Consider the following 26,907-nt stretch of genomic DNA (forward strand, 5'->3'; position numbering starts at 1 on the left):
ATGAAGCGTCGTCTCACGCGGTCTGCACGTCCAGCACGAACGCTGGTCCAACTGAGGCGCCAGGTGGAAATGGCATGGCAAGCCGTTCCACAGGACTACATCCAGCATCTCTACGATCGTCTCCATGGGAGAATAGCAGCCTGCATTGCTGCGAAAGGTGGATATACACTGTACTAGTGCCGACATTGTGCATGCTCTGTTGCCTGTGTCTATGTGCCTGTGGTTCTGTCAGTGTGATCATGTGATGTATCTGACCCCAGGAATGTGTCAATAAAGTTTCCCCTTCCTGGGACAATGAATTCACGGTGTTCTTATTTCAATTTCCAGGAGTGTATTTACTACGCTGTAAGCTGAATGAGAGCAGACAGTAGTATACACGCGTGTATTGCCGAGCCAATATTAATTGTGCAAGTTTGGCTGCATCTTGGATGCAGTGTTATCCTGTATTACAGAGTCTGTAGACATTCGAGGAAATAACACGCACTGTAGCGTGTCATTGTATTGAATACAGAAAGCAGACGCCATTGAAGAAATCGTGCAAAGTGTTATGACGCAGAGCAGAAATTTTATATACAAAATAACTGTTCCTTTTTTTTTTTTTTTTTTTTGAATGAAATTTCCACTTTTCCCTCTCTGCACTAGAATCCTGCAACAAACACCACTGACATTACAATTTACCCTACTTTAGCCGGCCGCGGTGGTCGAGCGGTTCTAGGCGCTTCAGTCCGGAACCACGCGGCTGGTACGGTCGCAGGTTCGAATCCTGCGTTGGGCATGGATGTGTGTGATGTCCTTAGGTTAGTTAGGTTTAAGTAGTTCTAAGTCTAGGGGACTGATGACCTCAGACGTTAAGTCCCATAGTGCTCAGAGCCATTTGAACCATTGTCGCCCCATACTCTAAAGAGCATAATGGTCAGGTGTTCATGTCGGGAACAAGCTGAGACGCTATGGCCAAGCAGATAAGAACGGACGAGAGGCAGCACAGCTATGCCAAAACAAGCACCCTCACACACAGGAACCACATCATACATTTCAAGCCCTTTTTGGGTCGTTTCAGGCAGACAAGTATGCAAGGAGGTCACAGACTGTGTATACACCAGATTTGGAGGACCAGGTTCTACAGGATATTATGGCACTTCTGAAATCAGTCCTCTTTACTGACAAAGCAATCTTTACTAGAACTGTCGCCATCACTCTGCAAAATTGCTGTCTGTGGGCTGCAGACAGTCCTCGGGGAATAGTTGGGGCGTCTCATCAGCACGAATACAGCACGAATGTCTGGGTGGGGATTCTTTGCAACTACATACTTCGATCGGTTACCGCCCCACAACGCCTTCACGGAGGAATGTACCTCGACTTGTATGTTTGGCGGTATGACAGATTATGTGGTTTCTGCATGACAGACCAACACCCCACTTCTGCACTACTGTTTGCTGACACCTCAACGACACCTTCGCCAGATCTTCGAGGGGACACAGAGGCATTGTAGCATGGCCTGCTAGGTGACCGGACTTAAACCCCACAGATTTTTACCCATGGTTGCAACTGAAAAGCGTTGTGTATGCTGAACCAGTACTTGATGTGCAAACCCTTCAACAGTGTGTTCACGACGTCTGTGATGCTTTACGGAGAGAGGCCGGAATGTGCAGAAGAGTGCAGTAATACACGATGCAATGTGTGAATGCTTGCATTGCACCCTGTGGTTGCCACTTTGAAAATCTGTTGTGACATGGAAGCCGGCCGGGGTGGCCGAACGGTTTTGGCGCTTCAGTCGGGAACCGCGTTGCTGCTACGGTAGCAGTTTCGAATCCTGCCTCGGGCATGGCTGTGTGTGATGTCCTAAGGTTAGTTAGGTTTAAGTAGTTCTAAGTTCTAGGGAACTGATGACCTCAGAAGTTAAGTCCAATAGTCCTCACAGCCATTTGAACGATTTTTTGTGACGTGGACGCGATGCAGCTCTGTACTGTGATCTGGAACGATTCTTTGTCATTGGATGCAAGCTGGCCGCTGTGGCCGAGCGGTTCTAGGCGCTTCAGACCGAAAGCGCGTTGTGCTACGGTCACAGGTTGGAATCCTGCCTCGGGCATGGATGTGTGTGATGTCCTTAGGTTAGTTAGGTTTAAGTAGTTCTAAGGGACTGATGACCTCAGATGTTACGTCCTATAGTGCTTAGAGCCATCACTGCATGCACACTGTCCATTTCTGGACACATGTTCAAAGGACCATTTTTTCTCCATTTCCTGTCACGAATCTGTCCATCACTTTGTCGGTTTTACGGGGGTTGGAACTTTAATAGTGGAACTATGTATTTACAGCTCGCACAAAATAGATACATGTTTCAAAGTCCTACTGACCTTCAAAGTAGTCACCAGCATTGTGTGTAAGCCGTTGCCAAGATTGTCCTGCAAAATGATGGTCAGGTCCTGCAGGAAGTGTCATCACTTCTGTCTCTATGCTGTTCATTTTTGGAACACAACCTACGACCAGCTTAGAGACAGAAGTGATGATACTTTCTGCTGGACCTGACCATCATTTTGCAGGACAATCCTCAAGCACGTACAGTGCAAGCTGTTACTGATTTTTTTGAGTGATGGGGCTGCTGAGTGCTATAGCACCTACTGCACTCACCTGACTTAAGCCCTCGTAAGTTGAACTCGATTTGTAAACTGAAGGAAACACTTCACGGCATTCGCTTCAGAAGTGCTGCAAATGCGTCGGGCAATAGACCGCGCCGCTCGAACTGTCAACACAACTGTCACTGCTAAGAGTATCCTACGACTTCCACATCGCTGGCAGCGGCTTACACACAATTCTGGTGACTACTTTAAAGGTCAGTAAAACTTTGAAACACGTATCTATTTTGTACGAGCCGTAAAACAGTAGTTGCTACAATTAAAAAGTTGCAACCCTCGTATTAATGTTCACGCTGTATATAGGGTGGTTCATTGATCGTGACCGGGCCAAATATCTCACGAAATAAGCGTCAAACGAAAAAACTACAAAGAACGAAACTTGTCTAGCTTGATGGGGAAACCAGATGGCGCTATGGTTGGCGCGCTAGATGGCGCTGGCATAGGTCAAACGGATATCAACTGCGTTTTTTAAAATAGGAACCCCCATTTTTATTACATATTCGTGTAGTACGTAAAGAAATATGAACGTTTCAGCTGGACCACGTTTTTCGCTTTGTGATAGATGGCGCTGTAATAGTCACAAACATATGGGTCACAATTTTAGACGAACAGTTGGTAACAGGTAGGTTTTTGTAAATTAAGATACAGAACGTAGTTACATTTGAACATTTTATTTCGGCTGTTCCAATGTGATACATGTAGCATTGTAAACTTATTATTTCTGAGAACGCATGCTGTTACAGCGTGATTACCTGTAAATACCACATTAATGCAGTAAATGCTCAAAATGATGTCTGTCAACCTCAATGCATTTGGCAACACGTGTAACGACATTCCTCTCAACACCGAGTAGTTCGCCTTCCGTAATGTTCGCACATGCCTTGACAATGCGCTGACGCGTGTTGTCAGGCGTTGTCGGTGGATCACGATAGCAAATGTCCTTCGACTTTCCCCTCAGAAAGAAATCCGGGGACGTCAGACCGGTGAACGTGCGGTCCATGGTATGGTGCTTCGACGACCAATCCACCTGCCATGAAATATGCTATTCAATACCGCTTCAACCGCACGCTAGCTGTGTGCCGGACATACATCATGTTGGAAGTACACTCCTGGAAATGGAAAAAAGAACACATTGACACCGGTGTGTCAGACCCACCATACTTGCTCCGGACACTGCGAGAGGGCTGTACAAGCAATGATCACACGCACGGCACAGCGGACACACCAGGAACCGCGGTGTTGGCCGTCGAATGGCGCTAGCTGCGCAGCATTTGTGCACCTCCGCCGTCAGTGTCAGCCAGTTTGCCGTGGCATACGGAGCTCCATCGCAGTCTTTAACACTGGTAGCATGCCGCGACAGCGTGGACGTGAACCGTATGTGCAGTTGACGGACTTTGAGCGAGGGCGTATAGTGGGCATGCGGGAGGCCGGGTGGACGTACCGCCGAATTGCTCAACACGTGGGGCGTGAGGTCTCCACAGTACATCGATGTTGTCGCCAGTGGTCGGCGGAAGGTGCACGTGCCCGTCGACCTGGGACCGGACCGCAGCGACGCACGGATGCACGCCAAGACCGTAGGATCCTACGCAGTGCCGTAGGGGACCGCACCGCCACTTCCCAGCAAATTAGGGACACTGTTGCTCCTGGGGTATCGGCGAGGACCATTCGCAACCGTCTCCATGAAGCTGGGCTACGGTCCCGCACACCGTTAGGCCGTCTTCCGCTCACGCCCCAACATCGTGCAGCCCGCCTCCAGTGGTGTCGCGACAGGCGTGAATGGAGGGACGAATGGAGACGTGTCGTCTTCAGCGATGAGAGTCGCTTCTGCCTTGGTGCCAATGATGGTCGTATGCGTGTTTGGCGCCGTGCAGGCGAGCGCCACAATCAGGACTGCATACGACCGAGGCACACAGGGCCAACACCCGGCATCATGGTGTGGGGATCGATCTCCTACACTGGCCGTACACCACTGGTGATCGTCGAGGGGACACTGAATAGTGCACGCTACATCCAAACCGTCATCGAACCCATCGTTCTACCATTCCTAGACCGGCAAGGGAACTTGCTGTTGCAACAGGACAATGCACGTCCGCATGTATCCCGTGCCACCCAACGTGCTCTAGAAGGTGTAAGTCAACTACCCTGGCCAGCAAGATCTCCGGATCTCTCCCCCATTGAGCATGTTTGGGACTGGATGAAGCGTCGTCTCACGCGGTCTGCACGTCCAGCACGAACGCTGGTCCAACTGAGGCGCCAGGTGGAAATGGCATGGCAAGCCGTTCCACAGGACTACATCCAGCATCTCTACGATCGTCTCCATGGGAGAATAGCAGCCTGCATTGCTGCGAAAGGTGGATATACACTGTACTAGTGCCGACATTGTGCATGCTCTGTTGCCTGTGTCTATGTGCCTGTGGTTCTGTCAGTGTGATCATGTGATGTATCTGACCCCAGGAATGTGTCAATAAAGTTTCCCCTTCCCGGGACAATGAATTCACGGTGTTCTTATTTCAATTTCCAGGAGTGTACATCGCTATTCTGTCACGCAGTGAAACATATTGTAGTAACATCGGTAGAACATTACGTAGGAAATCAGCATACATTGCACCATTTAGATAATTGGGGGCCAATAATGCCGCACCATACACTAACCCGCCAAGATCGCTGATGTTCCACTTGTCACAGTCATCATGGATTTTCGGTTGCCCAATAGTGCATATTATGCCGGATTACGTTACCGCTGTTGGTGAATGACGCTTCGTCGCTAAATAGAACGCGTGCAAAAAAGCTATCATCGTCCCGTAATTTCCCTTGTGCCCAGTGGCAGAACTGTCCACGACGTTCAAAGTCGTCGCCATGCAATTCTTGGTGCACAGAAATGTGGTACTGGTGCAATAGATGTTGATGTAGCATTCTCAACACCGACGTTTTTTAGATTCCCGATTCTCGCGCAGTTTGTCTTGTACTGATGTACGGATTAGCTGTCGCAGCAGCTAAAACACCTACTTGGGCATCATCATTTGTTGCAGGTCGTGGTTGACGTGGCTGAACGCTTCCTGTTTCTTTAAATAACGTAACAATGCGGCGAACGGTCCGGACACTTGGATGATGTCGTCCAGGATACCGAGCAGCATACATAGCACAAGCCCGTTGGGCATTTTGATCACAATAGCCATAACACGATATCGACGTATTCCGCAATTGGTAAACGGTCCATTTTAACACGGGTAATGTATCAGAACACTGAAGATGCAAGAAAGATATACCGATGGTTAAATAATGAACTGCGAAGAGAAACAGAGCAGGCTAGGAAAAAATGGCTAAAAGAGGAATGTGATGAAATTTTGAAAAACTGGACGGGAAGGGAAGATACGACTTACTATACAACAGAGTAAAGACTATGACATGGGAACAAAACAGAGCAGGAAGTGCTACTATGGAAATTTTCAGTAAAGCAGAAGAGGTAGTGTACAAAGATCGTGACGTTGTCCTCCAGAGATGGGAAGAATATATAAAAGAGCAATATGACACACATAGCAAACCAGAAACTCTGGAACTTGAATCACACAACAGTATAAGTGATGACGAGAAAGGATCGGCCATCATAATGAAAGAAGTAAAGTCTGCCATAGCTGCAATGAAAAGTGGCAAAGCGGTACGTACAGATACAATACCGGTAGAAATAGTAAAATGCTTGAACAACGATGGAATAAGAGAAGTATTGAGGTTATGTAATAAAATATATGACAGTGGTGAATGGCCTGAGGACTTTCTGACAACAGTAATGAATCCATTACCGAAAAAAGTAGGAACCAAGAAATGCAGCGAGCAGAGGACAATCAGCCTCATTTCACATGCAGCCAAAGTGATGTTAAGAATAATTAATAAAAGACTTGATAAAGTAATGGAGGAGAATCTCGGCGAGGAGCAGTTTGGCTTTAGACGGAATACGGGCACCAGAGATGCAATAGGGCTCCTACGAATCTTGGGAGAAAGGTTTATTGAAAGAGGAAGAGACCTATATATGTGCTTCATCGATCTAGAAAAGGCATTTGACAATGTGGTTTGGGACAAGCTGGCGACTATAATGAGGGAAAAGAGAGTGGACTGGAAAACCAGAAGACTTGTTAACTCATTATATCTTAATCAAAAAGTTTCAGTTAAAGTGAGAGGAGAAAGTACAAACTGGATCAGACTAGGAAAAGGAGTAAGATAAGGATGCTGTTTATCACCTACTCTTTTCAACCTCTACTTGAAAAATATGATTGACCAATGCTCATTAGATGACAAAGGAGGATAAATTGGAGGAAGAAGAGTAGGGTGTTTGAGATTTGCTGATGACATGGTCCTTCTAGCCACGGGGGGAAAAAGAATTACAGGATTTGGTGGACACCATTGCAACTAACGGAAAAAAATATGGGATGAAAATTAAGACAAATAAAACATAAGTATTGGCACTAGGCGGAAATAAGGAAATAAAAATTATGCTGAATGGAGAAACACTAGAACAGGTGCAAAATTTTAAGTATCTTGGAAGCAGGATAGACACCGACTGGAAGTGCACCACAGAAATTAAGGATAACAATGGCAAAAGGGGCGTTTTATAAGAAAAGGAGAATCTTCTGCAGCGGTCTGGACAGAGAACTCAGAAAGAGACTCATAAAATGTCTTGTATCGAGTGTTCTTCTATATGGCGCTGAAACATGGACTATGAGGAAAAAAGACAGAGAAAGGCTGGAGGCTTTTGAGATCTGGACATGGCGGAGTATGGAAAGAATAAGTTGGATGGACAGAGTAAAAAATGAAGAGGTACTGAGAAGAGTTGGCAAAGAGAGACAGTTACTAGATGTAATAAAGAGAAGAAAAAGAAATTGGATTGGGCATATATTAAGAAAGAATGACGAACACAAAAACAGTTTTAGAAGGTTATGTAGAAAATTGTATATTGAGCAAGCAATAAAGGAAACAAAAGAAAAATTCGGAGTAGGTATTAAAATCCATGGAGAAGAAATAAAGACTTTAAGGTTCGCCGATGACATTGTAATTCTGTCAGAGACAGCAAAGGATTTGGAAGAGCAGTTGAACGGAATCGACAGTGTCTTGAAGAGAGGATATAAGATGAACATCAACAAAAGCAAAACGAGGATAATGGAATGTAGTCGAATTAAGTCGGGCGATGCTGAGGGAATTAGATTAGGAAATGAGACACTTAAAGTAGTAAAGGAGTTTTGCTATTTGGGGAGCAAAGTAACTGATGATGGTCGAAGTAGAGAAGATATAAAATGTAGACTGGCAATGGCAAGAAAAGCGTTTCTGAAGAAGAGAAATTTGTTAACATCGAGTACAGATTTAAGTGCCAGGAAGTCGTTTCTGAAAGTATTTGTATGGAGTATAGCCATGTATGGAAGTGAAACTTGGACGATAAATAGTTCGGACAAGAAGAGAATAGAAGCTTTTGAAATGTGGTGCTACAGAAGAATGCTGAAGATTAGATGGGTAGATCACGTAACTAATGAGGAAGTATTGGATTGGGGAGAAGAGGAGTTTTTGGCACAACTTGACAAGAAGAAGGGATCGGTTGGTAGGACATGTTCTGAGGCATCAAGGGATCACCAGTTTAGTATTGGAGGGCAGCGTGGAGGTTAAAAATCGTAGAGGGGACCAATACATGAATACACTAAACAGATACAGAAGGATGTAGGTTGCAGTAGGTACTGGGAGATGAAGAAGCTGGCACAGGATAGAGTAGTATGGAGAGCTGCATCAAACCAGTCTCAGGACTGAAGACCACAACAACAACATGTAGAAGGGAAAAGGAAGCGAGGAAGGAAGAGATTCCAGATACTGGATGCGATGATGGACGGTACAACATACAGCAGCCTTAAGAAGGAAGCAATGGATCGCAGAAAATGGAGAGGCAAAGGACCTGCTAATATAGCAGATGATGAATGTATGAGCAAATACCGTCCGCACTGGCGGAATGTTACGTGATACGACGTACTTATAGGTTTGTAACTATTACAGCGGCATCTATCAGAAAGCGAAAAAAGTGGTCCAACTAAGACATTCATATTTCTTTACGTACTACACGAATATGAAATAAAAATGAGGGTTTCTATTAAAAAAAAATAAACGCAGTTGATTGGCGACTCCATGGAGTGTCCTGTGCACTACGACCATATAATGGGTATACTTGGAAGGAGAGACAGCATTGGTCGTATTTTTTGTTTTATTAAACGCAAAATCGCTGTAAGCTTGTGTCACCAGTACCTACCAATTTAAATTATATATTACAGCACTGAAAATGGTCACTAAGTGACCGAAAATCGATTTTGCGTTTAATAAAACAAAAAATACGGCCAATGCTGTCTCTCCTTCCAAGTATAAACGCAGTTGGTATCTGTTTGAGTTATGGCAGCGCCATCTAGCGGGCCAACCATAGCGCCATATGGTTTGGCCCTTCAAGCTAGATGAGTTTCGTTCTTTGTAGTTTTTTCGTTTGGCGCTTATTTCGTGAGATATTTGGCCCGGTCACTATCAATGGACCACCCTGTATATTAGATGCTGGTAGGAGGAGGAGGATATTAGTGTTTAACGTCCCGTCGACAACGAGGTCATTAGAGACGGAGCGCAAGCTCGGGTGAGGGAAGGATGGGGAAGGAAATCGGCCGTGCCCTTTCAAAGGAACCATCCCGGCATTTGCCTGAAGCGATTTAGGGAAATCACGGAAAACCTAAATCAGGATGGCCGGAGACGGGATTGAACCGTCGTCCTCCCGAGTGCGAGTCCAGTGTGCTAACCACTGCGCCACCTCGCTCGGTTAGATGCTGGTAGGAATGTATGTGTGTGGGTGGGAGGGAGATGGAGAGAGTGAGACAGGGAGAGAGAGAGAGAGAGAGAGAGAGAGAGAGAGAGCGAGAGGCAGGGGGGGTACGGACCTGTCAGGCAGCGCTGGCCTGTGGGGTGCGGCGGGGGCGGCAGGGGGCGCAGAGCCCTCCTCGGCCGGCTGCTGCTGCTGCTGCTGCTGGGTGGTTGCGGGGGCGGCGGTGGTGGAGCGCGTCCTGGCGCCGCCGAAGCGGCCGCGTGCTGGCCGGGGAGCGGGCGCCGCCGCCTCCTTCGCTTCCTCCTTCACTTCCTCCGAAGAGTCCCTGCTGGGCGCAGCGGTGGATGCCTTGCGTCGCGAGCCGAAGTTGCCTCCGGGCCTGCCGGCACAAACGCACACAGCACACCAAGTCAGTCGAGAAGCGGACCAAACACCAGACACACCCCCATCGTGGTAGATGCTTTCAAGAATGTTATATACACTCCTGGAAATTGAAATAAGAACACCGTGAATTCATTGTCCCAGGAAGGGGAAACTTTATTGACACATTCCTGGGGTCAGATACATCACATGATCACACTGACAGAACCACAGGCACATAGACACAGGCAACAGAGCATGCACAATCTCGGCACTAGTACAGTGTATATCCACCTTTCGCAGCAATGCAGGCTGCTATTCTCCCATGGAGACGATCGTAGAGATGCTGGATGTAGTCCTGTGGAACGGCTTGCCATGCCATTTCCACCTGGCGCCTCAGTTGGACCAGCGTTCGTGCTGGACGTGCAGACCGCGTGAGACGACGCTTCATCCAGTCCCAAACATGCTCAATGGGGGACAGATCCGGAGATCTTACTGGCCAGGGTAGTTGACTTACACCTTCTAGAGCACGTTGGGTGGCACGTGATACATGCGGACGTGCATTGTCCTGTTGGAACAGCAAGTTCCCTTGCCGGTCTAGGAATGGTAGAACGATGGGTTCGATGACGGTTTGGATATACCGTGCACTATTCAGTGTCCCCTCGACGATCACCAGTGGTGTACGGGCAGTGTAGGAGATCGCTCCCCACACCATGATGCCGGGTGTTGGCCCTGTGTGCCTCGGTCGTATGCAGTCCTGATTGTGGCGCTCACCTGCACGGCGCCAAACACGCATACGACCATCATTGGCACCGAGGCAGAAGCGACTCTCATCGCTGAAGACGACACGTCTCCATTCGTCCCTCCATTCACGCCTGTCGCGACACCACTGGAGGCGGGCTGCACGATGTTGGGGCGTGAGCGAAAGACGGCGTAACGGTGTGCGGGACCGTAGCCCAGCTTCATGGAGACGGTTGCGAATGGTCCTCGCCGATACCCCAGGAGCAACAGTGTCCCTAATTTGCTGGGAAGTGGCGGTGCGGTCCCCTACGGCACTGCGTAGGATCCTACGGTCTTGGCGTGCATCCGTGCGTCGCTGCGGTCCTGTCCCAGGTCGACGGGCACGTGCACCTTCCGCCGACCACTGGCGACAACATCGATGTACTGTGGAGACCTCATGCCCCACGTGTTGAGCAATTCGGCGGTACGTCCACCCGGCCTCCCGCATGCCCACTATACGCCCTCGCTCAAAGTCCGTCAACTGCACATACGGTTCACGTCCACGCTGCCGCGGCATGCTACCATCGTTAAAGACTGCGATGGAGCTCCGTATGCCACGGCAAACTGGCTGACACTGACGGCGGCGGTGCACAAATGCTGCGCAGCTAGCGCCATTCGACGGCCAACACCGCGGTTCCTGGTGTGTCCGCTGTGCCGTGCGTGTGATCATTGCTTGTACAGCCCTCTCGCAGTGTCCGGAGCAAGTATGGTGGGTCTGACACACCGGTGTCAATGTGTTCTTTTTTCCATTTCCAGGTGTGTATTTTGGTTTTGCCACCGCCTTAGGATGAAGCACCCGACGCTTGAACACCTACTAAACATAAACAATCCTGAAACTTCCTGGCAGATCGAAACTGTGTGCCCGACCGAGTTCGGGTCTCGTCCGGGCACACAGTTTTGATCTGCCAGGAAGTTTCACATCAGCACCCACTCCGCTGCAGAGTCAAAATCTCGTTCTGGAAAAAGAAACCCGCCATACAAGAGCCCTGGAAACGAGGACGAGAAAGTTGGTCCTATGCATATACACTACTGGCCATGAAAATTGCTACACCACGAAGATGACGTGCTACAAATATAACCGACAGGAAGAAGATGTTGTGACATGCAAATGATTAGCTTTTCAGAGCATTCACACGAGGTTGGTGCGGGTGGCGACACCTGCAACGTGCTCACACGAGGAAAGTTTCCAACCGATTTCTCATACACAAACAGCAGTTGACCGGCGTTGCCTGGTGAAACGTTGTTGTGATTCCTCGTGTAAGGAGGAGAAATACGTACCATCACGTTTCCGACTCTGATAAAGGTCGGATTGTAGCCTATCGTGATTGCGGTTTATCCTAACGCGACATTGCTGCTCGCGTTGGTCGATATCCAGTGACTGTTCGCAGAATATGGAATCGGTGGGTTCAGAAGGGTAATACGGAACGCCATGCTGGATCCCAAAGGCCTCGTATCACTAGCAGTCGAGATGACAGGCATCTATCTTATCCGCAAGGATGTAACGAATCGTGCAGTCACGTCGCGATACCTGAGTCAACAGACGGGGACAGTCAGCTCGGAGACCGTGGCTGTGGTTACCCTTGACGCTGCATCATAGACAGGACGCCTGCGATGGTATACTCGACGACGAACCTGGAAGCACGAATGGCAAAACGTCATTTTTTCGGATGAATCCAGGTTCTGTTTACAGCATCATAATGGTCGCATCCGTGTTTGGCGACATCGCGGTGAACGTCATCGCCATACTGGCGTATCACCCGGCGTGATGGTATGGGGTGCCATTGGTTGCACGTCTCAGTCACCTCTTGTTCGCAGTGACGGCACTTTGAACAGTGGACGTTATTTTCAGATGCGTTGCGACCCGTAGCTCTACCCTTCATTAGATCCCTGCGAAACCCTACATTTCAGCAGGATAATTCACGATCGCAAGTGGCAGGTCCCGTACGGGCCTTTCTGGGTACAGAAAATGTTCTACTGCTGCCCTGGCCAGCACTTTCTCCAGGTCTCTCACCAACTGAAAACGTCTGGTCAATGGTGGCCGAGCAATTGGCCCGTCACAATACGCCAGTCACTACTCTTGGTGAACTGTGGTATCGTGTTGAAGCTGCACTGGCAGCTGTACCTGTACACGCCATCCAACTTCTGTTTGACTCAATGCCCAGGCGTATCAAGGCCGTTATTACGGCCAGAGGTGGTTGTTCTGGCTACAGATTTCTCAGGACCTATGCACCCAAACTGCGTGAAAATGTCAGTTATAGTACAATATATTTGTCCAATGAATACCCGTTTATCATCTGCATTTCTTCTTGGTGCAGCAATTTTAAAGGTAAGTACTCTACAAAAGGAGTTAAAAGAGTTTTGCACAGTTGTCTCTAATTCTTTTTTATTTTTTGCAGGAGGAAAATGAAATTTTTGTGAACATACTTGGCACATTTACCTTAGAGTGACCAAACGTCCCGGAAAACCGGGATTCTCCCGGTTTTCATCCCTGTGTTCCGGTGTTCCGAAAATTTGTTTCGGGACGCTCAAAGGTCCCGGAATTCAGTGTTTAAATACATTTCGTGAAACTTTCTCAAATTTTGGGATTTCGCTATATTAAAGGTAATACAACACAAGAAATTAATATATCTTAGCTTATTTGTCTAAAACCTCCATTGTCCCATACTAGTAATCACAGTATCAGTATCGATACACTCAGGCAATAATTTACTTTGAGCGGTACTTTGGCCAACAAGTAGTAAGTTCTGTTATTGTAACAGAGCTATGAAACCGTCCGATTCTCGCGCCACTTACTCACACACTCATTGTCAGAGCAGTGTAGTAGTTGATGTTTTGTCAGACAAACTGCAATAGTTTTTCTCATATTAGTGGTATTATTACTGCAGTACTGTGAAACGTAATGCCGAAACGTGCCTGCAAGTTCAGTGACTGTTATTCCAAGGAATGAAATTGCATTAAGAAAGGTCGTTTGGATTACGAAGCAGAGTGTTCCGTATGTAACAGTTTTATTAGTATAAGTCATTGTGGACGTTCCAACATAGTTGATCACATCAGGTCAAAGAAACACATTAACAGATACAGTGCACCGAGCTGCAGTAAAACTCTACAAAATTATTTTGTGAAACATCAGTCAAGTGCAGAGACGAAAGTTCGAGCAGCCGAGCTTACACTAGCCTACCACACGGTAAAACATCACCAAACTTATAGATCTAGTGATTGTACTAATAAGCTTAACAGCATTTTGTTTGATGATTCTTCCATTGCAAAAAAGTTTAGTTCAGCAAGAACTAAAGTGTCAGCCGTAGTGAAAGGAGTTATTGTTCCCCAGAGTGTAAAGGAAAGCCTTGAATACATCAAAAAGTCTTCTTCCTACGGTATGTCCACTGATGCCAGCAATCATAAGGCCACTAAAATATTTCCGTTTATTGTTCAGTTTTTCGATATTAATCAGGGTAATTCAGACCAAACTTTTGAAGGTGAGTTCCCTACCTAATGAAACATCTGACGAAATTTCAAGATTTTGTATGAATACTATCGAAATGTTTGATCTTGAGAAAAATAAATGTGTGGCATTTTGTGGAGACAACACCAACACAGACTTTGGTGGTTTAAAAAGACAAGGCAAATGCAACGTATTTACCAAATTAAAGGCAACATTGCATGAAAACATTGAAGGCATAGGGTGCCCTGCACATGTTTTACACAACAGAGTGCAGACGTCTGCTGACAGTTTAAGCTGTGATGTTGAAACTATCGCCATGCAGGTATACTCACACTTTTACATATATACTGTTAGAACAGAGAGGCTTAAGGAGTTCTGTGATTGTGTGGGAACTGAATATATGAATGTAATGTGTCACTTTAAAACTCGCTGGTTATAACTCTTTCCAGCAGTTCAAAGAGTAATCCGCCTGTTTGAACCATTAAAAGATTTTTTCCTAAATGAAGACAAAGCCCCCAAAATATTGGTTAAGTTTTTCAGTAACCATTTAAGTGAAGCCTACTTATGGTTCATTCAGTCAGCTTAGCACTTTGCAGCATGGGATAAAGGAAATTGAGGGAAGCACGAAAAGTGTATTAAAGGTAAATGATGTTTTGAAAAATACTCTGGAAACTGTTACTAAGAGGAGAGAACAGCAGTTCATTTATTTTAATGTTAAATCTGTCCTTAAAAGAGCAGAAGTATCAGAAGCAGCGGAAAGGAGTTTTAGATAAGAAGTTAACAAGTTTTATGACACTTGTGTAGAATATCTCAGCAAGTGGAGCGCCTCATATTTACCCTCATCGCCGGTGTTTGATTGGATGTTACTGAAGAGAGTGCCAAAATGGGAAAGTGTTGAAGAGACAGTTTCTTATTTGAAGAGTAAAGAGATTGAAATCGATGATTCCATTCTCTTTGATCAGTTCGGCATACTGACAAATTTTGTTGAAGAAAGTCTTCACAAGTGGAATGATGAAAAAAAAAAAAACACCATTGGAATGTCATGAGAAGTGGGTGAGTTTTTTTTAAAAGTTGTGACTGTCTTCAGCATTACCCTGAGATGGTAATAACTGCAAGGTATTTATTTGCAATCCCAGCCCATAATGCCAATGTGGAAAGAATATTTTCGTTCTTGAATTTCCAGTGGACTGATGAAAGAAACAGAATGGAGGTGGACTCTCTTGAAGCAATCCTGCAGATTCTGTACAACTACAAAATGGATTGTGCCGAGTTTTATCACTGTGTCTCAAAGAGCAAAGACATTACCAAGAAGGCTGGAGGGAGTGAAAAATACTCTTTTCTCCAAGGACAGTCAATTCCATCTACAAGTGCTCAGTGATATTAAAGCTCATGTTAATATAAATTGATTAAAAGTTGAATGGCTGTAAAATTTTGTAAAATCGTAATACATTTCTTTATTACTGTATGCATTTATTAAATATCATTAATTATACACATAATCTAGATTATATCAATCTTTTGTATCCTCTTATTAGTTATAATAATCGGGTTAACAAAATGTATCAACAAAACATTAATATTTAAAATTAAGAAACATGGGTACCTGTGGAATGAGGTGTCCATTGGCACCCAGGTGAATGTGTCCCGGTTTTCACCGAAAATAATTTGGTCACCCTAGTCTAGCTCCAACTTCCGTTCCACATTCAAAGCCTGTTAATTCTCGTCACGCAGCCATAATCAAACTATGGCTGCATGGTACATCGCATATTAGACTGCAGTCTACATCTACATCTACATCCATACTCCGCAAGCCACCTGACGGTGTGTGGCGGAGGGTACCTTGAGTACCTCTATCGGTTCTCCCTTCTATTCCAGTCTCGTATTGTTCGTGGGAAGAAGGATTGTTGGTATGCCTGTGTGTGGCCTCTAATCTCTCTGATTTTGTCCTCATGGTCTCTTCGCCAGATATACGTAGGAGGGAGCAATATAATGCTCGACTCCTCGGTGAAGGTATGTTCTCGAAACTTTAACAAAAGCCCGTACCCAGCTACTGAGCGTCTCTCCTGCAGAGTCTTCCACTGGAGTTTATCTATCTTCTCCGTAACGCTTTCGCGATTACTAAATGATCCTGTAACGAAGCGCGCTGCTCTCCGTTGGATCTTCTCTATCTCTTCTATCAACCCTATCTGGTACGGATCCCACACTGCTGAGCAGTATTCAAGCAGTGGGCGAACAAGTATACTGTAACCTACTTCCTTTGTTTTCGGATTGCATTTCCTTAGGATTCTTCCAATGAATCTCAGTCTGGCATCTGCTTTACCGACGATCAACTTTATATGACCACTCCATTTTAAATCACTCCTAATGCCTACTCCCAGATAATTTATGGAATTAACTGCTTCCAGTTGCTGACCTGCCATATTGTAGCTAAATGATAAGGGATCTTTCTTTCTACATATTCGCAACACATTACACTTGTCTTCATTGAGGTTCAATTGCCATTCCCTGCACCAAGCGTCAATTGGCTGCAGATCCGCTTGCATTTCAGTACAATTTTCCATTGTTACAATCTCTCGATATACTACAGTATCATCCGCAAAAAGCCCCAGTGAACTTCCGATGTCATCCACAAGGTCATTTATGTATATTGTGAATAGCAACACTCCCCTGTGGCACGCCTGAAATCACTCTTACTTCGGATGACTTCTCTCCATTGAGAATGACATGCTGCGTCCTGTAACAATGTGATTGAATAACTAGTAGTCTCTAGCATGGAAACCATGCATTTCCAGACATAAATTCATTAGATCTTATTTGTTCAGTTTCCTCTCATCGATCAATCCGTAACAGAAAAGATTGTAACAACTACAGAGGTATCTCTTTAATCAGCGTTGTGGGTAAAATCTTCCCAAGTATTGTTGAAAGGAAAGTGCGAGTATTAGTTGAGGACCAATTGGATGAAAATCAGTGTGGGTTTAGGCCTCTTAGAGGTTGTCAGGACCAGATCTTTAGCTTACGACAAATAATGGAGAAGTGTTATGAGTGGAACAGGGAATTGTATCTATGCTTTATAGATCTAGAAAAGGCATATGACCGGGTTCCTAGGAGGAAGTTATTGTCTGTTCTACAAGATTATGGAATAGGAGGAAAACTTTTGCAAGCAATTAAAGGTCTTTACATGGATAGTCAGGCAGCAGTTAGAGTTGACGGTAAATTGAGTTCAAGGTTCAGAGTAGTTTCAGGGGTAAGACAAGGCTGCAACCTGTCTCCACTGTTGTTCATATTATTTATGGATCATATGTTGAAAACAATAGACTGGCTGGGTGAGATTAAGATATGTGAACACAAAATAAGCAGTCTCGCATATGCGGATGACTTAGTTGTGATGGCAGATTCGATTGAAAGTTTGCAAAGTAATATTTCAGAGCTAGATCAGAAATGTAAGGACTGTGGTATGAAGATTAGCATCTCCAAAACGAAAGTAATGTCAGTGGGAAAGAAATATAAACGGATTGAGTGCCAAATAGGAGGAACAAAGTTAGAACAGGTGGACGGTTTCAAGTACTTAGGATGCATATTCTCACAGGATGGCAACATAGTGAATGAACTGGAAGCGAGGTGTAGCAAAGCTAATGCAGTGAGCGCTCAGCTACGATCTACTCTCTTCTGCAAGAAGGAAGTCAGTGCCAAGACTAAGTTGTCTGTGCACCGTTCAATCTTTCGACCAACTTTGTTGTATGGGAGCGAAAGCTGGGTGGGTTCAGGTTACCTTATCAACAAGGTTGAGGTTACGGATATGAAAGTAGCTAGGATGATTGCAGGTACCAGTAGATGGGAACAATGGCAGGAGGGTGTGCACAATGAGGAAATCAAAGAAAAACTGGGAATGAACTCTATAGATGTAGCAGTCAGGGCGAACAGGCTTAGATGGTGGGATCATGTTACACGCATGGGAGAAGCAAGGTTACCCAAGAGACTCATGGGTTCAGCAGTAGAGGGTAGGAGGAGTCGGGGCGGACCGAGGAGAAGGTACCTGGATGCGGTTAAGAATGATTTTGAAGTAATAGGTTTAACATCAGAAGAGGCACCAATGTTAGCACTGAATAGGGGATCATGGAGGAACTGTATAAGGGGGGCTATGCTCCGGACTGAACGCTGAAAGGCATAATCAGTCTTAAATGATGATGATGATGATGATCAATCCCTAGAGTTTGTACAATTTCACATGAATCATCTGCGTACAAATGACTGCTCCACCAATGCACTGCCCTTCTTTATTGCCTCGTGTACACTATACTACCGGCATCTGTATACGGCCGTATCGCTGTCCCTCTGCTGTAGACGTAAGTGCAGGTGGGTGGCAAGGGGGACACGTTAGGTCAGGGGCGGGCAGGAATTCTGCACGTGTGCGGTGCACTTGCTCGGGTGCGGTTAACAGGTGTTCTGCGCTCACACAGGGGCAAGCTGGCCACCCGCTTCACTCCCCACCATACCGTCTCTCCGTTTCTTCCTCTGTAATGCGTTTTGTTTCCTGGACTGTTTTATTGAATGAAGGAATAAGGTTAGTAGGAGTGCTTGAAAGAAATTGTGGTTTGAAAGAGTTAGAGCTGTTTAAGTGTTGTTTGACGACCACATACTTCAAGTGGAATGAACAGTTTTATGATGGCGTGGCTATGGGAAGCCCCCTAAGTCCCGTAATTGCAAACTTCTTTATGGAGAAATTCGAAGAACAGGCCTTAGGTACTGCCAGCAAGAAACCAAATGTATGGTTCCGATACGTGGATGACACGTTTGTGTTGTGGAGACATGGTAGGGAGGAACTAAGCCGGTTCCACGAACACCTGAATAGTATAAACTCGAGAATTCAGTTTACAATGGAGGAGGAAGTAGACGGCAAACTACATTTCCTCGATGTGCTTGTTTTTAGAGACGAAAATGGTAGTTTGGGCCACTCAGTGTACCGCAAACCCACGCACACGGACCGTTATTTGCACCGGGATTCGAACCACCACCCACAACAGAAGCGGGGTGTTATCAAGAGGTTAGCTGACAGAGCTAGAAATATTTGTGAACCTGAGTTGCTCGACGCTGACATGGAACATCTCCACAATGCACTAACGAAGAACGGATATTCGTCCGCCGAAATAAAACGTGCGTTGAGGCAGCCACGCAGAAATCATACTGACGTACAGGCTACTGCAAAATCTAAGGTTTTCCTGCCGTTTGTTAAAAATGTAACGGAAAGAATAGGGAGGATCTTGACGAAGCGGAATATTACCGTAATTTACAAGCCCACGAGGAAGATACAGGAATACCTTAGGCCTGCCAAGTACGCTCGCAAACCATTGGAAAAATCTGGAGTGTATAGGATCCCATGCAGCTGTGGTGATGTTTATGCGGGTACCACTAAAAGAACTGTTTCTAAACGTTTGGAAGAGCACAAGGGAAATTGTAGAAGAGGAGAAACGGAACGATCAGCTGTTGCGGAGCATGTTTTCCAGCCAGGGAACCACAATATTCGTTTCGAGGAGACGCAAGTACTAGCGGCCACGAGCGGATATTACGAAAGGCTCTACAGGGAGGCAATCGAAATCGCTAAACACCCAAATAATTTCAACCGAAAGGAGGAGGGCGTGAAATTAAACGGTATATGGATGCCGGTGTTGAAGAAGATGTGTACCACCCGCCCACTACTGGGTGATGGCAACGGCGATCGACGGCGACGGACAGCGGCCAATTGCACTGACGTTTTCAAAACACGTGACGTCACGCCGCGGCGCGGGAGCGCGCGGACACGGAATTTAGCGGCAGTCAGTAGCGAGCCAGTGGGTGTGTTGGACCTTCCATCGAGCTACGGACCCCCTTGAAGATGTTTCCCGCAGTCGGAGACGAAACGTTAGGAATCGACACAGAATTCATCAACCGACCACGGCATAACAGCCCGGATAATTATAATGGACATGGTTTGAAAGAGTACCTATTACCTACGATACGTTTTATTTAATTATCACAGGTGGAGTTTACAATACATTTAATGTCTGGAACAGAATTCCTACATACAGGCAAACGCAAACAGTTACATAAATTTTCATTACTGATGTTTGCTCTTAACCGAGACCTATTAATTTTCATAACAGAAAAAGTCTCTCACAAACGTATGCCCAGCCAAACATTGACATTGTCTTCGCGGCTTCACGATGGAGACGAGGAAACTCTCGCTGTGGAAAGTCGTGACAAAAATCTATTACACGTCTTGCCAAAAGGAACTTGTCTCTCAGACGAGAATTATGCTGTAGAATCTACAGTGCAGATCTATTAATTCCATTTGCAAACTGGGATGAATATCATCTACAGAAACAGCAAATTGTCTCGAGAACTATTCAAAAACTTGGGATAAGTATGATGTATCCCCAAATCGCTTGAGAAATTCCTCTTTTATTCCACTAAGTACGGGAACATATCGAAATTTATTATAATGGCGTTCAATATTAAACTTCCGCTGATCAGCGAGAATACTGTCACATATTATACATTTCGAATTTTCTCGTTTTTGCACAAAGAAAAAATGATTCTCCCATTACTTTTTGAAAGATAGCAAATCTCCACTTCTCCGTTTCCTTGATTCACTCTGCATTTTCCGGTTCTTGAAATGCAAAGTTCACTACGTACTGGTCGCTACGCATCAACGTCCGCAGCTTAGCCTGGCATTACACTGCCGCAACCTGCCGGCTGTCGTCACTGCCCCTGTCGACGATTCCACGCGAGCAGCATACGTGCAGCGCCGTCTGCTCATGAGCCGCGTGCAACGTTTGCCCGCCCCTGCGTTAGGTGGTCAGACTCACCTGGAGGCGGCTCCATTGCCGAAGCGGCTCCTGGCGCGCGTGCTGCTCTCGGGTGCGGCCTCTGTGGTCGTGGTCGTGGTCGTCGAGGCGGAGGTGGCGCCGCCCCCGCGGAACCTGCCCCCGGGCTTGGGGCGCACACGTCGCCTGCCACCGGCCGGGGCCGGCGCCTCTGTCGTCGTCGTCGTCGTCGTGGTCGTCGGGGCCGGAGTCGTGGTCGTGGTTGTCGTGGTGGTCGTGGTCGTGGTGGTGGTGCTCGGCGATGTGGGGGCCGGCGCGGGTTCCTCCTCCGTGGTCGTCAGGATCTGTGGGCAACAGTCGTTGCGTCAGAACTGTCTAGTGTGATAGCTTCTCCACGTCTAAATGAGGACTATGACTGTATTGCACACATACCGACGACAGCGAACGAGGGCTCTGAGCACTATGGGACTTAACAGCTATGGTCATCAGTCCCCTAGAACTTAGAACTACTTAAACCTAACTAACCTAAGGACAGCACACAACACCCAGCCATCACGAGGCAGAGAAAATCCCTGACCCCGCCGGGAATCGAACCCGGGAACCCGGGCGTGGGAAGCGAGAACGCTACCGCACGACCACGAGATGCGGGCCGACAGCGAGCGAAAAATAAGACACCAACCCTCCAGGACCGATCACAGTGGTAACGTGTAACACCAACTGTATAAAACTACCTGGCAGATTAAAACTGTGTGCCGGATCGAGACTCGAACTCGGGACCTTTGCCTTTCGCGGGCAAGTGCTCTACCATCTGAGCTACCCAAGCACGACTCACGCCCCGTCCTCACAGCTTTACATCTGCCAGTACCTCGTCTCCTACCTTCCAAACTTAACACAAGCTCTCCTGCGAACCTTGCACGTCTAGCACTCCTGAAAGAAAGGATACTGCGGAGACATGGCTTAGCCACAGCCTGGGGGATGTTTCCAGAATGAGATTTTCACTCTACAGCGGAGTGTGCTCTGATATGAAACTTCCTGGCAGATTAAAACTGTGTGCCGGACCGAGACTCGAACTCGGGACCTTTGCCTTTCGTGGGCAAGTGCTCTACCAACTGAGCTCTACCAACACTCCGTTGCAGAGTGAAAATCTCATTCTGGAAACCACCTGTATACTTTACCAAAACGCCAAAAATCTGTGTGTTTTAAGAAGTTATTTTATTTATACAACCAGTTCCGGTATCTCAATAATGCCATCTTCAGGCCCCTAAAGATACCACAATGCAGCAGGGACAGCAAAATAATTTACTTACAAAAACACCCTGTATAGCTCTCATAAGTTTACGTGTGAACTGCGACACCCCATACTTTTACAGTTCTGTGTTGATCTGTTAAGCGCTCTATAGTGTTGAATATTCAGTTGGTGTGCTGAATGAAATTACGTACAAAAATGCTATACTGCTCTTTTCAGTTTAGGTGAAATTTGTGAAACACCCTGTGATGTTTGTAGCACTGTGCTGACTTGTCAAATGCCCAGCATTAACCACAGTGCAGTACATACAGTGAATTAGATTAGCTGGCCAAGGTGGCTGAGCGGTTCTAGGCGCTACAGTCTGCAACCGAGCGACCACTACAGTCGCAGGTTCGAATCCTGCCTCGGGCATGGATATGTGTGATGTCCTTAGGTTAGTTAGGTTTAATTAGTTCTAAGTTCTAGGGGACTGATGACCTCAGCAGTTAAGTCCCATAGTACTCAGAGCCATTTGAACCATTTTTTGAATTAGATTACTTTTACAAAGCACCGTGTATTGCTGTAGTAGTTTAGGTGTGAATTGTGAAACATCCTGTACTGTTTACAACTATGGGTTGGCTTGTTAAGCACTCTTTAGTGTTGATTATGCAGTTGATGCACTCATTGAAATTACTTACAAAACACCAGTACCACACTTTCATATTTAGGTGGGACTCTTGAAACACCCTGGAAAATTTACTGGGCTGTGTTAGTTTCAAAATCGCCTTGTATTGTCCACAATGCAATAGGTACAGTGAATTAAATTACTTAATTGTGACACATCCTCCACAGTTTATATTTCAATGTCGACTTGTTAACCACTCTGTAGCGCAGTTTATACTTTTGGTGCACTGAATGATATTTCTTACAAATAGCCTGTATCGCACTTGCGATTTGTGAAACGTTCTGTTATGTTAACAGCTCCGCACTGACTTGTAAACAGCCCTGCACTGTCCACTCTTTGGTAGGTACAGTGAATTACATTACTTACAAAAATCCCTGCATTGCTCTCTCAAATTTAGGTGTGAACTGTGACACACTGTGTACTATTTGCAATTCTACATTGACTTGCTAAGCACCCTGTACCATTCGATATACATGTAGTGAATGATATTACTTAAAAACACCCTGTACTGCACTTCAAGTTTTAGGTGAGACGTATAAAACACTCTGTAATGTTTACTGCAGTGTGTTGTCTAGTGAAACGCCCAGTTCTGACCACTATGCAGTAGGTGCAGTAAATTAAGCTACTTACAAGACGCACTCTATTGCTCTGATAATTTTAGGTGTGAATTTGGAATAGCCGGTACTGTTTATGAAGCTGTGTTGTCTTGTTAAGAAACCCTTACAGTTAGTTATTCAGTTGGTGGACTGAATGAATTTGCTTACAAGACACCTGGTATTGCATACTTAAACCAGGTGGAACTTGTGAAACAGCCTGTACTTTTTGAAGCTCTGCACTGACTTGTCAATCGACCTGTTCTGCCCACTATGCAACACGTGCAGTGAAATAAATAAATTACCAGAAAACACTCTGTATTCCTCTCATAATTTTAGGTGTGAATTGTGACACATCAACTGCTGTTTACAACAGTGTGTTGCATTTCTCACCACTATGTAGTGTTGATTATTGAGTTGGTGCACTGAATGAAATTACTTACAAAACACCATATATTGTGGTTTGTTATGTGGGGCTTGTGAAACAGCCCGAAATGTTTACTACTTTGAGTTGTGTTGTGTTGAGCTCTGAACTATTCACTGAGGAGTAGATACAGAGTATTAAATTACTTAGAAAACACGCTGTATTGCTATCATAAGTTTAGATGTGAATTGTGACGCACCCTGTTCTGATTGCAGCTCTGTGTTGACCTGTTAAGCACTCTATAGTCCTGAGTATGCATTTGGTGCACTGAATGATGTTACTTACATAACACCCAGCACAGTACTTTGAGGGTCAGGTGAGATGTATGAAACACCCCATAATGTTTACCACTGTGTACTGACTTGTGAAATGCCCTGTATTGTATACAATTCAATATGTGCAGTGAATTTAATTACTTACAAAACACCCTGTATTGCCATCAAAAGTTTAGGTGTAAATTGTGACACACCCTGTACTGTTTATAGCTCTGTGTTTACCTGTTAAGCACTCTATAGTGTTGAGTATGCATATGATGCAGTGAATGATATTACTTACAAAACACCTTGTACTATACTTTGAAGTTTAGGTGAGATGTATGAAACACCATGTATTTTTTTACCACTGCGTATTGACTTGTGAAACATCGTGTATTGCATACAATGCATGATGTATGGTGAATTAAATTACTTACAAAACACCCTGTATTGATATCATAAGTTTAGGTGTGAATTGTGACACACACTGTAAAGTTTACAGTTCTGTGTTCACCTGTTAAGAACTCTATAGTATTGAGTGTACAGTTGAGACACTGAAAGATACTAGTTACAAAACACCCTGTACTGTACTTTTAAGTTTAGGTGAGATGTATGAAACACCCTGATTGTTTACAACTGTGTATTGACTTGTGAAACATCCTGTATCCTATACAATTGGGTACATACAATGAATTAAATTACTTCAAAAACACCCTGTATTGCTGTGATACGTTTAGATGTGAATTGTGACAAACCCTCTACTATTTACAGATCAGTGTTGACCTTATATGTACTTCATTGCGTTGAGTATAGATTTGGTGCATTGAATGGTATTACTTACAAAACACCCTTGAGATGTATGAAACATTCTGTATTTTTTACCACTGCGTATTGACTTGTGAAACATCCTGTATTGCATTCAATGCAGTACGTATGATGAATCAAATTACTTACAAAACACCCTGCATTGATATCATAAGTTAAGGTTTGAACTGTGACACACCCAGTACTGTTTACAGCACTGTGTTGACCTGTAAAGAACCCTATAGTATTGAGTATACAGATACAAAACTGAATGATACTAGTTACAAAACACCCTGTACTGTACTTTTAAGTTTAGGTGAGATGAATGAAACACCCTGTATTGTTTACCACTGAGAATTAACTTGTGAAACAACCTGTATCCTATACAATTGGACACATACAGTGAATTAAATTACCTAAAAAACACCCTGTATTGCTGTGATAAGTTTAGGTATGAATTGTGACACACCCTGTACTAATTACAGATTTGTGTGGACCTGTTATGCACTTAAAAGCGTTGAGTATACATTTGGTGCATTGAATGGGATTTTTTACAAAACACCCTTGAGATGTAATATACACCCGGTATTTTTTACCACTGCGTATTGACTTGTGAAATGCCCTGTATTGAATATAATGTAGTATGTACAGAGTGTTAAATTACTTACAAAACACCCTGTATTGCAATCATAAGTTTAGAGGTGAATTGTGACTCAGCCTGTACTGTTTACAGTTCTGTGTTGACCTGTTAAGCAGCCTATCGTCTTGAGTATACAGTTGAGACACTGAATCATATTAGTTACAAAACACCCTGTACTGTATTTTAAGTTTAGGTGAAATGTATGAAAAACCATGGAATGTTTCCTACTGTGTATTGATTTATGAAATGCCGTGTGTTGTATACAATGCAGCGCATAGAGTGAATTAAATTACTTACAAAACACCCTGTATTGCCAATATGAGTTTAGGTGTAAATTGCGACACACCCTGTACAGTTTACAGTTCTGTGTTGACCTGTTAAGAACTCTATAGTATTGAGTATACAGGTGAGACACTGACTGATATTACTTAGAAAACCCCCTGTACTGTACTTTTAAGTTTAGGTGAGATGTATGAAACACCCTGATTGTTTACTACTGCGTATTGACTTGGAAACATCCTGTATCCTATACAATTGGGTACATACAGTGAATTAAATTACTTAAAAAACACCCTGTATTGCTGTGATACGTTTAGGTGTGAATTGTGACAAACCCTGTACTATTTACAGATCTGTGTTGACCTGATATGTACTTCATAGCGTTGAGTGTAGATTTGATGCATTGAATGGTATTACTTACAAAACACCTTTGAGATGTATGAAACATTCTGAATTTTTACCACTGCGTATTGACTTGTGAAACATCCTGTATTGCATTCAATGCAGTACGTATGATGAATCAAATTACTTACAAAACACCCTGTATTGATATCATATGTTAAGGTTTGAACTGTGACACACCCAGTACTGTTTACAGCTCTGTGTTGACCTGTAAAGAACCCTATAGTATTGAGTATACAGATACAAAACTGAATGATACTAGTTACAAAACACCCTGTACGGTACTTTTAAGTTTAGGTGAGATGAATGAAACACACTGTATTGTTTACCACTGAGAATTAACTTGTGAAACATCCTGTATCCTATACAATTGGGTACATACAGTGAATTAAATTACTTAAAAAATGCCCTGGATTGCTGTGATAAGTTTAGGTATGAATTGTGACACACCCTGTACTATTTACAGATCTGTGTGGACCTGTTATGCACTTAAAAGCGTTGAGTATACATTTAGTGCATTGAATGGGATTTTTTACAAAACACCCTTGAGATGTATGAAACACCCTGTATTTTTTACTACTGCATATTGACTTGTGAAACGTCCTGTATTGCACACAATGCAGTACGAATGGCGAATTAAGTTAGTTACAAAACACTTCGTATTGCTATGATAAGTTTAGGTGTAAATTGAGACACACCCTGTACTGTTTAGAGTTCTGTGTTGATCTGTTAAGAACTCTATAGTATTGAGTATACAATTGAG

At 44.7% G+C, this 26,907-nt stretch overlaps 1 protein-coding gene across 1 annotated transcript in view; it reads right to left on the reverse strand.

Annotated features, from left to right (window-relative positions):
• Positions 1–26,907, reverse strand: part of LOC126108950 (mucin-5AC-like) — a 329,782-nt gene that overhangs the window by 44,511 nt on the left and 258,364 nt on the right. The window contains exons 10-11 of the mRNA XM_049914334.1: positions 20,881–21,182; positions 9,572–9,835 (exon numbers count right to left, since the gene is read on the reverse strand). Of these exons, the coding sequence (XP_049770291.1) occupies positions 9,572–9,835; positions 20,881–21,182 (566 nt within the window). The remainder of the gene's footprint in view (positions 1–9,571; positions 9,836–20,880; positions 21,183–26,907) is intronic.

This window comes from Schistocerca cancellata, chromosome 11, assembly GCF_023864275.1.
Source record: "Schistocerca cancellata isolate TAMUIC-IGC-003103 chromosome 11, iqSchCanc2.1, whole genome shotgun sequence".
In the NCBI taxonomy this organism is placed as follows: Eukaryota; Metazoa; Arthropoda; class Insecta; order Orthoptera; family Acrididae; genus Schistocerca; species Schistocerca cancellata.